General features: G+C 55.1%; 1 protein-coding gene across 1 annotated transcript in view; it reads right to left on the bottom strand.

The window, feature by feature from the left end:
• pde5ab (phosphodiesterase 5A, cGMP-specific, b) overlaps positions 1-15,246 on the bottom strand; it is a gene marked incomplete at its 3' end in the record, with an annotated part of 134,857 nt that overhangs the window by 97,933 nt on the left and 21,678 nt on the right. Inside the window, exons 5-7 of the mRNA XM_079258082.1 lie at positions 3,333-3,404; positions 894-983; positions 668-805 (exon numbers count right to left, since the gene is read on the bottom strand). Of these exons, the coding sequence (XP_079114208.1) occupies positions 668-805; positions 894-983; positions 3,333-3,404 (300 nt within the window). The remainder of the gene's footprint in view (positions 1-667; positions 806-893; positions 984-3,332; positions 3,405-15,246) is intronic.

Here is a 15,246-nt window from a genome sequence, read left to right as displayed (position 1 = left end):
GTTTATTCCTGCTGTAAACATGTTTATTCCTGCTGTAAACATGTTTATTCCTGCTGTAAACATGTTTATTCCTGCAGTGAAGTTGGTCTTTTTAACATGGGAGTCTATGGGGATTTGCTCTGTTTTGCAGCCCCTAGTGGATGAAGGGGGAACTGCAGTTTTATGCTTCACCTTTAACCGCCGGAGGCTCCGTCCATCTTTCTTATACAGTCTATGCAGTATACACACACACCTACAGACACACACACACATTTAGCTGCCTCTCCACAACCATCCTCCAGATATCTATCAGATCAAAACAACAGAAACTGTTAAATCATCTCAGACGATGAAGCTTCATCTGGCTGAGAGCTGAACCTTCATACGAGCTGCTCGCTAACACGCTGTCAGGAAGAAACGTCACCCCTCGCTCATTTCCTCACACTGCGACACAGACGTGCACGTAACAGTTCCCTCTGAGCACGGAGCTGCTCATCCATCTCGTGTCCTAACGAGGCTCATCATGATGGAGCTCATCCGGACTCCAAGTTCGTCCACATTACAGGAGATAAACTCGTTTATTGCAAAATGTTCCTGCATCATCTGTCAGAAACGTGCAGCAGAGTGTGTGTGTGTGTGTGTGTGTGTGTGTGTGTGTGTGTGTGTGTGTGTGTGGGAGCACGCTAACCATGGAGTCTTCATTAGCGATGAAGACGGTGCACGCCTGCGCCTGCATAAAGGACAGGATGGTTCCAGCGATCTTCCTCAGTAAGACCTCCAGACTCTGCTGCTCCTCAAAGATCAGACTGGCCAGATCCAGCAGCACCTGCAAACACGTGCACGCTCATCACGCACAGATTTGACCACACGTGCACGCTCATCACGCACAGATTTGACCACACGTGCGCGCTCACCTGATTGCGTCTGTTCTCCAGCTGCGACGTCTCGTACAGCTGGGCGTTGTGCAGAACGATGCCGGAGAACGCCAGATACGCCGAGAAGTCCTGTTGGAGAGGAAGAGGAGGAAGTCTGAGGCGCCGCGGACCGAGCAAGGAAGACCAGGACCAGGTCTGGACCGGACACTAACTCGGAGGAAAGGAGTCAGAACCGACGAGGAAAGAAAAGCCCTGAGAGGAAGAAACTTTTAGAGTTTTAACAAAGAAAAAGTAAAAATATCCTGAAACGTCCAGTTAGACCTGGTCCTCCTGTACCCGGTCTGGTTCCTGCAGTCAGGACCAGGTCTGGACTCTGGACCACACTGAGACCTGGTCCTCCTGTACCCGGTCTGGTTCCTGCAGTCAGGACCAGGTCTGGACTCTGGACCACACTGAGACCTGGTCCTCCTGTACCCGGTCTGGTTCCTGCAGTCAGGACCAGGTCTGGACTCTGGACCACACTGAGACCTGGTCCTCCTGTACCCGGTCTGGTTCCTGCAGGGTCTGGACTCTGGACCACACTGAGACCTGGTCCTCCTGTACCCGGTCTGGTTCCTGCAGGGTCTGGACTCTGGACCACACTGAGACCTGGTCCTCCTGTACCCGGTCTGGTTCCTGCAGTCAGGACCAGGTCTGGACTCTGGACCACACTGAGACCTGGTCCTCCTGTACCCGGTCTGGTTCCTGCAGTCAGGACCAGGTCTGGACTCTGGACCACACTGAGACCTGGTCCTCCTGTACCCGGTCTGGTTCCTGCAGGGTCTGGACTCTGGACCACACTGAGACCTGGTCCTCCTGTACCCGGTCTGGTTCCTGCAGGGTCTGGACTCTGGACCACACTGAGACCTGGTCCTCCTGTACCCGGTCTGGTTCCTGCAGGGTCTGGACTCTGGACCACCTGTACCCGGTCTGGTTCCTGCAGGGTCTGGACTCTGGACCACACTGAGACCTGGTCCTCCTGTACCCGGTCTGGTTCCTGCAGGGTCTGGACTCTGGACCACACTGAGACCTGGTCCTTCTGTACCCGGTCTGGTTCCTGCAGGGTCTGGACTCTGGACCACACTGAGACCTGGTCCTCCTGTACCCGGTCTGGTTCCTGCAGTCAGGACCAGGTCTGGACTCTGGACCACACTGAGACCTGGTCCTCCTGTACCCGGTCTGGTTCCTGCAGGGTCTGGACTCTGGACCACACTGAGACCTGGTCCTCCTGTACCCGGTCTGGTTCCTGCAGGGTCTGGACTCTGGACCACCTGTACCCGGTCTGGTTCCTGCAGGGTCTGGACTCTGGACCACACTGAGACCTGGTCCTCCTGTACCCGGTCTGGTTCCTGCAGGGTCTGGACTCTGGACCACACTGAGACCTGGTCCTCCTGTACCCGGTCTGGTTCCTGCAGTCAGGACCAGGTCTGGACTCTGGACCACACTGAGACCTGGTCCTCCTGTACCCGGTCTGGTTCCTGCAGGGTCTGGACTCTGGACCACACTGAGACCTGGTCCTCCTGTACCCGGTCTGGTTCCTGCAGGGTCTGGACTCTGGACCACACTGAGACCTGGTCCTCCTGTACCCGGTCTGGTTCCTGCAGGGTCTGGACTCTGGACCACACTGAGACCTGGTCCTTCTGTACCCGGTCTGGTTCCTGCAGGGTCTGGACTCTGGACCACACTGAGACCTGGTCCTCCTGTACCCGGTCTGGTTCCTGCAGTCAGGACCAGGTCTGGACTCTGGACCACACTGAGACCTGGTCCTCCTGTACCCGGTCTGGTTCCTGCAGGGTCTGGACTCTGGACCACACTGAGACCTGGTCCTCCTGTACCCGGTCTGGTTCCTGTAGTCAGGACCAGGTCTGGACTCTGGACCACACTGAGACCTGGTCCTCCTGTACCCGGTCTGGTTCCTGCAGTCAGGACCAGGTCTGGACTCTGGACCACACTGAGACCTGGTCCTCCAGCCGGTCTGGTTCCTGCAGACCCGACAGTCCGAGGTGCAGAACCAGGTTATTTATTGTTTCCTGCTGTGAATATTTTCTTTAGACGATAGAATCCAGATCCAGACGGTTTCTGATGTCTTTCCTCCGTGGCATTCTGCTTCCACACCTGACAGTGGAGTTATCACCGGCCGAGTCCTGGTGAGGAACCTCGCTCTTTATGTTTGGATTTATGAAACATTATTATATGACTTATAAAACCCTCCGAGTTTCACTCTGCCAACAGAACATCATAATTTATAATAACATCATAACATCATCAATTTATTATAATAATAATAATAATAATAATAATAACAACAATAATAATAATAATAATGATAATAACAATAATAATAACAACAACAATAATAATAATAATAATAATAATAATAATAATGATGATAATGATGATAATAATAAATAACAGTTGCAGACAGTAAACGTCACCAACCTTCTCGTCCTGCTCAGTGAAGGCACCATCCTCCCCACATTTCTTGTTGATCGCCTGAGCCACTCCAACCACCTGCGGACAACGGATCAATAAAGTTTAGAGCAGATTTAATCAATCAAGAAAACTTTATTTATCTCTGAAGGTTCAGGTACAACCCGCCCAACATTTTACAGGCAAACACGACTACACAGAAGATCCGGCAGACTGAGGCCTCGCAGCCGGCTTTGTCCGCCGCCACCTTCCAACCGATAGGAACAGAGGTACATTAGGATTCAGGGTGGAGGGTAAAAGACCGGCTCCTTGTGGAGGGGGGGTTTGGGGGGGCAGTCTGGAGAGACAAAAAAACACCTCATGTACACAGAAACATGAATTCACACAGTAGACACCCCAAAGTCCAGCTGGCTGTGAGACGAGGGTGGACCGCGGCCAGGGGCCACAGTCCGACAGGGTTAAATGGAGGGTCGGGGACAAAGCGTCAGAACATTGCACCCCTTTCCCAGGGGGTTGGACCGGCCCCAAGGCCTTCAGGGAAGCTGGCTCCCAACAGCCTGATGTTGGGGGGGTCACTTTCCAACGATGCAAGCAGACACCCACTCCATGCTGGAATCGATTCTGCGGACAAGCTGCGGAACGCCACCAGTTTGGCCAGTTGCTGCCAATATCTGGCAGATTTTCAGGTAGACCAGAACTGCACCAGCTCCAGTCAGCGGAAAACGGAGAGCCATGAATCCCCAATATCTCATCAACATCGAGCAAATGAGAATGTTTAGAACATCAGATTTATTACGACACAGTCCGATGTGGGACAGACACCGTGCCAGTAGATGCACCAGTACACAAGCTAGTAGACGCACCAGTGGACGCACCAGGGGATGTGCCAGTAGACACACCAGTAGACGCACCAGTGGATGTGCCAGTAGACACACCAGTGGATGTGCCAGTAGATGCACCAGTAGACGCACCAGTAGACAAGCTAGTAGACGCACCAGTGGATGCACCAGTGGATGTGCCAGTAGATGAGCCAGTAGACACATGGTGGACGCGTCAGTAGACGCGCCAGTAGATGCACCAGCGACGTGCCAGTTGACTCACCAGTAGACGCACCAGTAGACGAGCTAGTAGACGCACCAGTGGATGTGCCAGTAGACGCACCAGTGGACATACCAGTAGACAAGCTAGTAGACGCACCAGTACATGAGCCAGTAGACGCACCAGTGGATGTGCCAGTGGATGTGCCAGTAGACGCACGAGTAGACGCACCAGTGGATGTGCTAATAGACGCGCCAATAGACAAGTCAGTAGACGCGCCAGTAGACGCGCCAGTAGACGCACCAGTAGACGAGCTAGTAGACGCACCAGTAGACGAGCCAGTAGATGCATCTGTAGATGCACCAGTGGATGTGCCAGTAGAGGCGCCAACAGACAAGCCAGTAGACGAGCCAGTAGACACTCCAGTAGATGCATCAGTACATGCACCAGTAGACGAGCTAGAAGACGCACCAGTAGACGCACCAGTAGACGAGCTAGTAGACGCACCAGTAGATGTGCCAGTAGACGTACCAGAAGACGCACCAGTGGATGTGCCAGTAGACGCGCCAGTAGACGCACCAGTGGATGTGCCAGTAGACGCACCAGTAGACACACCAGCGGATGTGCCAGTAGACGCACCAGTGGATGTGCCAGTAGACGCACCAGTGGATGTGCCAGTAGAGGTGCCAGTAGACGCACCAGTGGATGTGCCAGTAGAGGTGCCAGTAGACGCACCAGTGGATGTGCCAGTAGACGCACCAGTGGATGTGCCAGTAGAGGTGCCAGTAGACGCACCAGTGGATGTGCCAGTAGAGGTGCAGGTAGACGCACCAGTGGATGTGCCAGTAGAGGTGCCAGTAGACGCACCAGTGGATGTGCCAGTAGACGCGCCAGTAGACGCACCAGTGGATGTGCCAGTAGACGTGCCAGGAGACGCACCAGCAGAAGCACCAGTGGATGTGCCAGTAGACGCGCCAGTAGACAAGCAGGTAGACGCACCAGCGACGTGCCAGTAGACGCACCAGTAGACACACCAGTAGACGCACCAGTGGATGTGCCAGTAGACGCACCAGTAGACGCACCAGTTGATGTGCCAGTAGACGCACCAGTTGATGTGTCAGTAGAAGCACCAGTAGACGCACCAGTAGACACACCAGTGTATGGGCCAGTAGACGCACCAGTAGACGCACCAGTAGATGCACCAGTAAACGCACCAGTAGACGTGGCAGTAGACGTGCCAGGAGACGCACCAGCAGAAGCACCAGTGGATGTGCCAGTAGACGCGCCAGTAGACACGCCAGTAGACCCACCAGCGACGTGCCAGTAGACGCACCAGTGGATTTGCAAGTAGACGCACCAGTAGACGCACCAGTTGATGTGCCAGTAGACGCACCAGTTGATGTGTCAGTAGAAGCACCAGTAGACACACCAGTGTATGTGCCAGTAGACGCACCAGTAGACGCACCAGTGGATGTGCCAGTAGACGCACGAGTAGACGCACCAGTGGATGTGCCAATAGACGCGCCAATAGATAAGTCAGTAGACGCGCCAGTAGACGCACCAGCGACGTGCCAATAAACGTTCCAGTAGACGCGCCAGTAGACGAGCTAGTAGACGCACCAGTAGACGAGTTAGTAGACGCACCAGTAGACGAGCCAGTAGAGGCACCAGTGGATGTGCCAGTGGACAAGCCAGTAGACGAGCTAGTAGACGCTCCAGTGGATGTGCCAGTAGACGCAACAGTGGATGTGCCAGTAGACGCAACAGTGGATGTGCCAGTGGACAAGCCAGTAGACGAGCTAGTAGACGCTCCAGTGGATGTGCCAGTAGACGCACCAGTAGACGCACCAGTGGATGTGCCAGTAGACGCACCAGTGGACACACCAGCGGATGTGCCAGTAGACGCACCAGTGGATGTGCCAGTAGATGCGCCAGTAGACGCACCAGTGGATGTGCCAGTAGACGTGCCAGGAGACGCACCAGCAGAAGCACCAGTGGATGTGCCAGTAGACGCGCCAGTAGACAAGCAGGTAGACGCACCAGCGACGTGCCAGTAGGCGCACCAGTAGACACACCAGTGGATGTGCCAGTAGACGCACCAGTAGACGCACCAGTTGATGTGCCAGTAGACGCACCAGTAGACGCACCAGTTGATGTGTCAGTAGAAGCACCAGTAGACGCACCAGTAGACACACCAGTGTATGGGCCAGTAGACGCACCAGTAGACGCACCAGTAGATGCACCAGTAAACGCACCAGTAGACGTGGCAGTAGACGTGCCAGGAGATGCACCAGCAGAAGCACCAGTGGATGTGCCAGTAGACGCGCCAGTAGACACGCCAGTAGACCCACCAGCGACGTGCCAGTAGACGCACCAGTGGATTTGCAAGTAGACGCACCAGTAGACGCACCAGTTGATGTGCCAGTAGACGCACCAGTTGATGTGTCAGTAGAAGCACCAGTAGACACACCAGTGTATGTGCCAGTAGACGCACCAGTAGACGCACCAGTGGATGTGCCAGTAGACGCACGAGTAGACGCACCAGTGGATGTGCCAATAGACGCGCCAATAGATAAGTCAGTAGACGCGCCAGTAGACGCACCAGCGACGTGCCAATAAACGTTCCAGTAGACGCGCCAGTAGACGAGCTAGTAGACGCACCAGTAGACGAGTTAGTAGACGCACCAGTAGACGAGCCAGTAGAGGCACCAGTGGATGTGCCAGTGGACAAGCCAGTAGACGAGCTAGTAGACGCTCCAGTGGATGTGCCAGTAGACGCAACAGTGGATGTGCCAGTAGACGCAACAGTGGATGTGCCAGTGGACAAGCCAGTAGATGAGCTAGTAGACGCTCCAGTGGATGTGCCAGTAGACGCACCAGTAGACGCACCAGTGGATGTGCCAGTAGATGCGCCAGTAGACGCACCAGTGGATGTGCCAGTAGACGTGCCAGGAGACGCACCAGCAGAAGCACCAGTGGATGTGCCAGTAGACGCGCCAGTAGACAAGCAGGTAGACGCACCAGCGACGTGCCAGTAGACGCACCAGTAGACACACCAGTAGACGCACCAGTGGATGTGCCAGTAGACGCACCAGTAGACGCACCAGTTGATGTGCCAGTAGACGCACCAGTAGACGCACCAGTTGATGTGTCAGTAGAAGCACCAGTAGACGCACCAGTAGACACACCAGTGTATGGGCCAGTAGACGCACCAGTAGATGCACCAGTAAACGCACCAGTAGACGTGGCAGTAGACGTGCCAGGAGATGCACCAGCAGAAGCACCAGTGGATGTGCCAGTAGACGCGCCAGTAGACACGCCAGTAGACCCACCAGCGACGTGCCAGTAGACGCACCAGTGGATTTGCAAGTAGACGCACCAGTAGACGCACCAGTTGATGTGCCAGTAGACGCACCAGTTGATGTGTCAGTAGAAGCACCAGTGGACACACCAGCGGATGTGCCAGTAGACGCACCAGTGGATGTGCCAGTAGATGCGCCAGTAGACGCACCAGTGGATGTGCCAGTAGACGTGCCAGGAGACGCACCAGCAGAAGCACCAGTGGATGTGCCAGTAGACGCGCCAGTAGACAAGCAGGTAGACGCACCAGCGACGTGCCAGTAGGCGCACCAGTAGACACACCAGTGGATGTGCCAGTAGACGCACCAGTAGACGCACCAGTTGATGTGCCAGTAGACGCACCAGTAGACGCACCAGTTGATGTGTCAGTAGAAGCACCAGTAGACGCACCAGTAGACACACCAGTGTATGGGCCAGTAGACGCACCAGTAGACGCACCAGTAGATGCACCAGTAAACGCACCAGTAGACGTGCCAGGAGATGCACCAGCAGAAGCACCAGTGGATGTGCCAGTAGACGCGCCAGTAGACACGCCAGTAGACCCACCAGCGACGTGCCAGTAGACGCACCAGTGGATTTGCAAGTAGACGCACCAGTAGACGCACCAGTTGATGTGCCAGTAGACGCACCAGTTGATGTGTCAGTAGAAGCACCAGTAGACACACCAGTGTATGTGCCAGTAGACGCACCAGTAGACGCACCAGTGGATGTGCCAGTAGACGCACGAGTAGACGCACCAGTGGATGTGCCAATAGACGCGCCAATAGATAAGTCAGTAGACGCGCCAGTAGACGCACCAGCGACGTGCCAATAAACGTTCCAGTAGACGCGCCAGTAGACGAGCTAGTAGACGCACCAGTAGACGAGTTAGTAGACGCACCAGTAGACGAGCCAGTAGAGGCACCAGTGGATGTGCCAGTGGACAAGCCAGTAGACGAGCTAGTAGACGCTCCAGTGGATGTGCCAGTAGACGCAACAGTGGATGTGCCAGTAGACGCAACAGTGGATGTGCCAGTGGACAAGCCAGTAGATGAGCTAGTAGACGCTCCAGTGGATGTGCCAGTAGACGCACCAGTAGACGCACCAGTGGATGTGCCAGTAGATGCGCCAGTAGACGCACCAGTGGATGTGCCAGTAGACGTGCCAGGAGACGCACCAGCAGAAGCACCAGTGGATGTGCCAGTAGACGCGCCAGTAGACAAGCAGGTAGACGCACCAGCGACGTGCCAGTAGACGCACCAGTAGACACACCAGTAGACGCACCAGTGGATGTGCCAGTAGACGCACCAGTAGACGCACCAGTTGATGTGCCAGTAGACGCACCAGTAGATGCACCAGTAAACGCACCAGTAGACGTGGCAGTAGACGTGCCAGGAGATGCACCAGCAGAAGCACCAGTGGATGTGCCAGTAGACGCGCCAGTAGACACGCCAGTAGACCCACCAGCGACGTGCCAGTAGACGCACCAGTGGATTTGCAAGTAGACGCACCAGTAGACGCACCAGTTGATGTGCCAGTAGACGCACCAGTTGATGTGTCAGTAGAAGCACCAGTAGACACACCAGTGTATGTGCCAGTAGACGCACCAGTAGACGCACCAGTGGATGTGCCAGTAGACGCACGAGTAGACGCACCAGTGGATGTGCCAATAGACGCGCCAATAGATAAGTCAGTAGACGAGCCAGTAGACGCACCAGCGACGTGCCAATAAACGTTCCAGTAGACGCGCCAGTAGACGAGCTAGTAGACGCACCAGTAGACGAGTTAGTAGACGCACCAGTAGACGAGCCAGTAGAGGCACCAGTGGATGTGCCAGTGGACAAGCCAGTAGACGAGCTAGTAGACGCTCCAGTGGATGTGCCAGTAGACGCAACAGTGGATGTGCCAGTAGACGCACCAGTGGATGTGCCAGTGGACAAGCCAGTAGACGAGCTAGTAGACGCACCAGTGGATGTGCCAGTAGACGCACCAGTGGACACACCAGCGGATGTGCCAGTAGACGCACCAGTGGATGTGCCAGTAGATGCGCCAGTAGACAAGCCAGTAGACGCGCCAGTAGACGCACCAGTGGATGTGCCAGTAGACACACCAGTAGACACACCAGTAGACGCACCAGTGGATGTGCCAGTAGACGCACCAGTAGACGCACCAGTTGATGTGCCAGTAGACGCACCAGTAGACGCACCAGTTGATGTGTCAGTAGAAGCACCAGTAGACGCACCAGTAGACACACCAGTGTATGGGCCAGTAGACGCACCAGTAGACGCACCAGTTGATGTGCCAGTAGACGCACCAGTTGATGTGTCAGTAGAAGCACCAGTAGACACACCAGTGTATGTGCCAGTAGACGCACCAGTAGACGCACCAGTGGATGTGCCAGTAGACGCACGAGTAGACGCACCAGTGGATGTGCCAATAGACGCGCCAATAGATAAGTCAGTAGACGCGCCAGTAGACGCACCAGCGACGTGCCAATAAACGTTCCAGTAGACGCGCCAGTAGACGAGCTAGTAGACGCACCAGTAGACGCGCCAGTAGACGAGCTAGTAGACGCACCAGTAGACGAGTTAGTAGACGCACCAGTAGACGAGCCAGTAGAGGCACCAGTGGATGTGCCAGTGGACAAGCCAGTAGACGAGCTAGTAGACGCTCCAGTGGATGTGCCAGTAGACGCAACAGTGGATGTGCCAGTGGACAAGCCAGTAGACGAGCTAGTAGACGCTCCAGTGGATGTGCCAGTAGACGCACCAGTAGACGCACCAGTGGATGTGCCAGTAGACGCACAAGTGGACACACCAGCGGATGTGCCAGTAGACGCACCAGTGGATGTGCCAGTAGATGCGCCAGTAGACAAGCCAGTAGACGCGCCAGTAGACGCGCCAGTAGACGCACCAGTGGATGTGCCAGTAGACACACCAGTAGACACACCAGTAGACGCACCAGTGGATGTGCCAGTAGACGCACCAGTAGACGCACCAGTTGATGTGCCAGTAGACGCACCAGTAGACGCACCAGTTGATGTGTCAGTAGAAGCACCAGTAGACGCACCAGTAGACACACCAGTGTATGGGCCAGTAGACGCACCAGTAGACGCACCAGTAGATGCACCAGTAAACGCACCAGTAGACGTGGCAGTAGACGTGCCAGGAGATGCACCAGCAGAAGCACCAATGGATGTGCCAGTAGACGCGCCAGTAGACACGCCAGTAGACCCACCAGCGACGTGCCAGTAGACGCACCAGTGGATTTGCAAGTAGACGCACCAGTAGACGCACCAGTTGATGTGCCAGTAGACGCACCAGTTGATGTGTCAGTAGAAGCACCAGTAGACACACCAGTGTATGTGCCAGTAGACGCACCAGTAGACGCACCAGTGGATGTGCCAGTAGACGCGCCAGTAGACGCACCAGCGACGTGCCAATAAACGTTCCAGTAGACGAGCTAGTAGACGCACCAGTAGACGAGTTAGTAGACGCACCAGTAGACGAGCCAGTAGAGGCACCAGTGGATGTGCCAGTGGACAAGCCAGTAGACGAGCTAGTAGACGCTCCAGTGGATGTGCCAGTAGACGCAACAGTGGATGTGCCAGTAGACGCAACAGTGGATGTGCCAGTGGACAAGCCAGTAGACGAGCTAGTAGACGCTCCAGTGGATGTGCCAGTAGACGCACCAGTAGACGCACCAGTGGATGTGCCAGTAGACGCACTAGTGGACACACCAGCGGATGTGCCAGTAGACGCACCAGTGGATGTGCCAGTAGATGCGCCAGTAGACAAGCCAGTAGACGCGCCAGTAGACGCGCCAGTAGACGCACCAGTGGATGTGCCAGTAGACGTGCCAGTAGACGTGCCAGTAGACGTGCCAGTAGACGTGCCAGTAGACGCACCAGTGGATGTGCCAGTAGACGCACCAGTGAATGTGTCAGTAGACGCACCAGTGGATGTGCCAGTAGACGCACCAGTAGATGCACCAGTAGATGCACCAGTAAACGCACCAGTAGACGAGCAAGTAGACGCACCAGTTGATGTGCCAGTAGACGCACCAGTAGAGGCACCAGTTGATGTGTCAGTAGAAGCACCAGTAGACACACCAGTGTATGTGCCAGTAGACGCACCAGTAGACGAGCAAGTAGACGCACCAGTAGACGCACCAGTTGATGTGCCAGTAGACGCACCAGTAGACGCACCAGCAACGTGCCAGTTGACGCACCAGTGGATGTGCCAGTGGATGTGACAGTAGACGCACCAGTAGACGCACCAGTTGATGTACCAGTAGACGCACCAGTAGACGAGCTAGTAGACGCACCAGTACATGCACCAGTAGACAAGATAGTAGACGCACCAGTGGATGTGCCAGTAGACGCACCAGTAGACACACCAGTGTATTTGCCAGGAGACGCACCAATGGATGTGCCAGTAGACGCACCAGTAGACTCACCAGCGACGTGCCAGTTGACGCACCAGTAGACGCACCAGTGGATGTGCCAGTAGAAGCGCCAGTAGACTCACCAGCGACGTGCCAGTTGACGCACCAGTAGACGCACCAGTGGATGTGCCAGTAGACGCACCAGTAGACGAGCTAGTGGACGCACCAGTAGACGAGCTAGTAGACGCTCCAGTGGATGTGCCAGTAGACGCACCAGTGGATGTGCCAGTAGACGCACCAGTAGACGCACCAGTAGATGCACCAGTAAACGCACCAGTGGACGCACCAGTAGACGTGCCAGTAGACGTGGCAGGAGACGCACCAGCAGAAACACCAGTGGATGTGCCAGTAGACAAGCCAGTAGACGCACCAGCGACGTGCCAGTAGACGCACCAGTGGATGTACCAGTAGACGCACCAGTAGACGAGCTAGTAGACGCACCAGTACACGCACCAGTGGATGTGCCAGTAGACGCACCAGTAGATGAGCTAGTAGACGCACCAGTACACGCACCAGTGGATGTGCCAGTAGACGCACCAGTAGACGCACCAGTAGACAAGATAGTAGACGCACCAGTAGACGCACCAGTGGATGTGCCAGTAGACGCACCAGTAGACGCACCAGTAGACAAGATAGTAGACGCACCAGTAGACGCACCAGTGGATGTGCCAGCAGACGCACCAGTAGACGCACCAGTGGATATGCCAGTCGACGTGCCAGTAGACGCACCAGTCGACGCACCAGTGGATGTGCCAGTAGACGCGCCAGTAAACACACTAGTAGACGAGCTAGTAGACGCACCAGTAAACGCACCAGTCGACGAGCTAGTAGACGCACCAGTGGATGTGCCAGCAGACGCACCAGTAGACGCACCAGTGGATGTGCCAGCAGACGCACCAGTAGACGCACCAGTGGATATGCCAGTCGACGTGCCAGTAGACGCACCAGTCGACGCACCAGTGGATGTGCCAGTACACGCACCAGTAAACACACTAGTAGACGAGCTAGTAGATGCACCAGTAAACGCACCAGTCGACGAGCTAGTAGACGCACCAGTAAACGCACCAGTCGACGAGCTAGTAGACGCACCAGTGGATGTGCCAGCAGACGCACCAGTAGACGAGCTAGTTGACGCACCAGTCGACGAGCTAGTAGATGCACCAGTGGATGTGCCAGTAGACGCACCAGTAGACGAGCTAGTAGACGCACCAGTAGACACAGCAGTAGACGAGCTAGTAGACGCACCAGTAGACACAGCAGTAGACGAGCTAGTAGACGCACCAGTAGACACAGCAGTAGACGAGCTAGTTGACGCACCAGTAGACACAGCAGTAGACGAGCTAGTAGACGCACCAGTAGACACAGCAGTAGACGAGCTAGTAGACGCACCAGTAGACACAGCAGTAGACGAGCTAGTAGACGCACCAGTGGATGTGCCAGTAGACGCACCAGTAGATGCTTCCATAGTCTGGGATTCATACTTTATATTATTAGATTAGTTTACACTCTGGTCTCTAACAGTGAATTCCACCTGAGTTAAATCTAAGATTTTTTGATCTGGTCCTCGTCCAGCGGTCTGGTTCCTGCAGTCAGGATGAGGTCTGGACTGGTCCGGACCTACGTCCTGATCTACATCCTGATCAACGTCCTGACCTACGTCCTGCTCAACGTCCTGACCTACCTCCTGACCTACGTCCTGACCCACGTCCTGAACTACGTCCTGACCTACCTCCTGATCAACGTCCTGACCTACCTCCTGACCTACGTTCTGACCTACGTCCTCATCTACGTCCTGATCTACCTCCTGACCTACGTCCTGACCTACCTCCTGATCAACGTCCTGACCTACGTCCCGACCTACGTCCTGACCTACCTCCTGACCTACGTTCTGACCTACGTCCTCATCTACGTCCTGATCTACATCCTGACCTACGTCCTGACCTACCTCCTGATCAACGTCCTGACCTACGTCCCGACCTACGTCCTGACCTACCTCCTGACCTACGTTCTGACCTACGTCCTCATCTACGTCCTGATCTACATCCTGACCTACGTCCCGACCTACGTCCTGACCTACCTCCTGACCTACCTCCTGACCTACGTCCTGACCTACGTCCTGACATACGTCCTGACATACGTCCTGACCTACGTCCTGACCTACCTCCTGACCTACCTCCTGACCTACGTCCTGATCTACATCCTGACCTACGTCCCGACCTACATCCTGACCTACCTCCTGACCTACGTCCTGACATACGTCCTGACATACCTCCTGACCTACGTCCTGACCTACGTCCTGACATACGTCCTGACCTACCTCCTGACCTACGTCCTGACCTACCTCCTGACCTACGTTCTGACCTACGTCCTCATCTACGTCCTGATCTACGTCCCGACCTACATCCTGACCTACCTCCTGACCTACCTCCTGACCTACGTCCTGACATACGTCCTGACATACCTCCTGACCTACGTCCTGACCTACGTCCTGACATACGTCCTGACCTACCTCCTGACCTACGTCCTGACCTACGTCCTGACCTACGTCCTCATCTACGTCCTGATCTACGTCCCGACCTACGTCCCGACCTACATCCTGACCTACCTCCTGACCTACGTCCTGACATACGTCCTGACCTACTTCCTGACCTACTTCCTGACCTACCTCCTGACCTACGTTCTGACCTACGTCCTCATCTACGTCCTGATCTACGTCCCGACCTACGTCCCGACCTACGTCCCGACCTACGTCCTGACCTACGTCCTGACCTACGTCCTGACATACGTCCTGACCTACCTCCTAACCTACGTTCTGACCTACGTCCTCATCTACGTCCTGATCTACGTCCCGACCTACGTCCCGACCTACCTCCTGACCTACGTCCTGACATACGTCCTGACCTACCTCCTCATCTACGTCCTCATCTACGTCCTCATCTACGTCCCGACCTACGTCCTGACCTACGTCCTGACCTACGTCCTGACCTACCTCCTGACCTACCTCCTGACCTACCTCCTGACCTACGTCCTGACATACGTCCTGACATACGTCCTGACCTACGTCCTGACCTACGTCCTGACCTACGTCCTGACATACCTC

The sequence above is a fragment of the Telmatherina bonti genome (assembly GCF_933228915.1).
Source record: "Telmatherina bonti genome assembly, chromosome: 18".
NCBI classification, from domain to species: Eukaryota; Metazoa; Chordata; class Actinopteri; order Atheriniformes; family Telmatherinidae; genus Telmatherina; species Telmatherina bonti.
The sequence above is the reverse complement of the archived record's forward strand: the minus strand, read 5'-3'. Positions and strand labels throughout refer to the sequence as shown.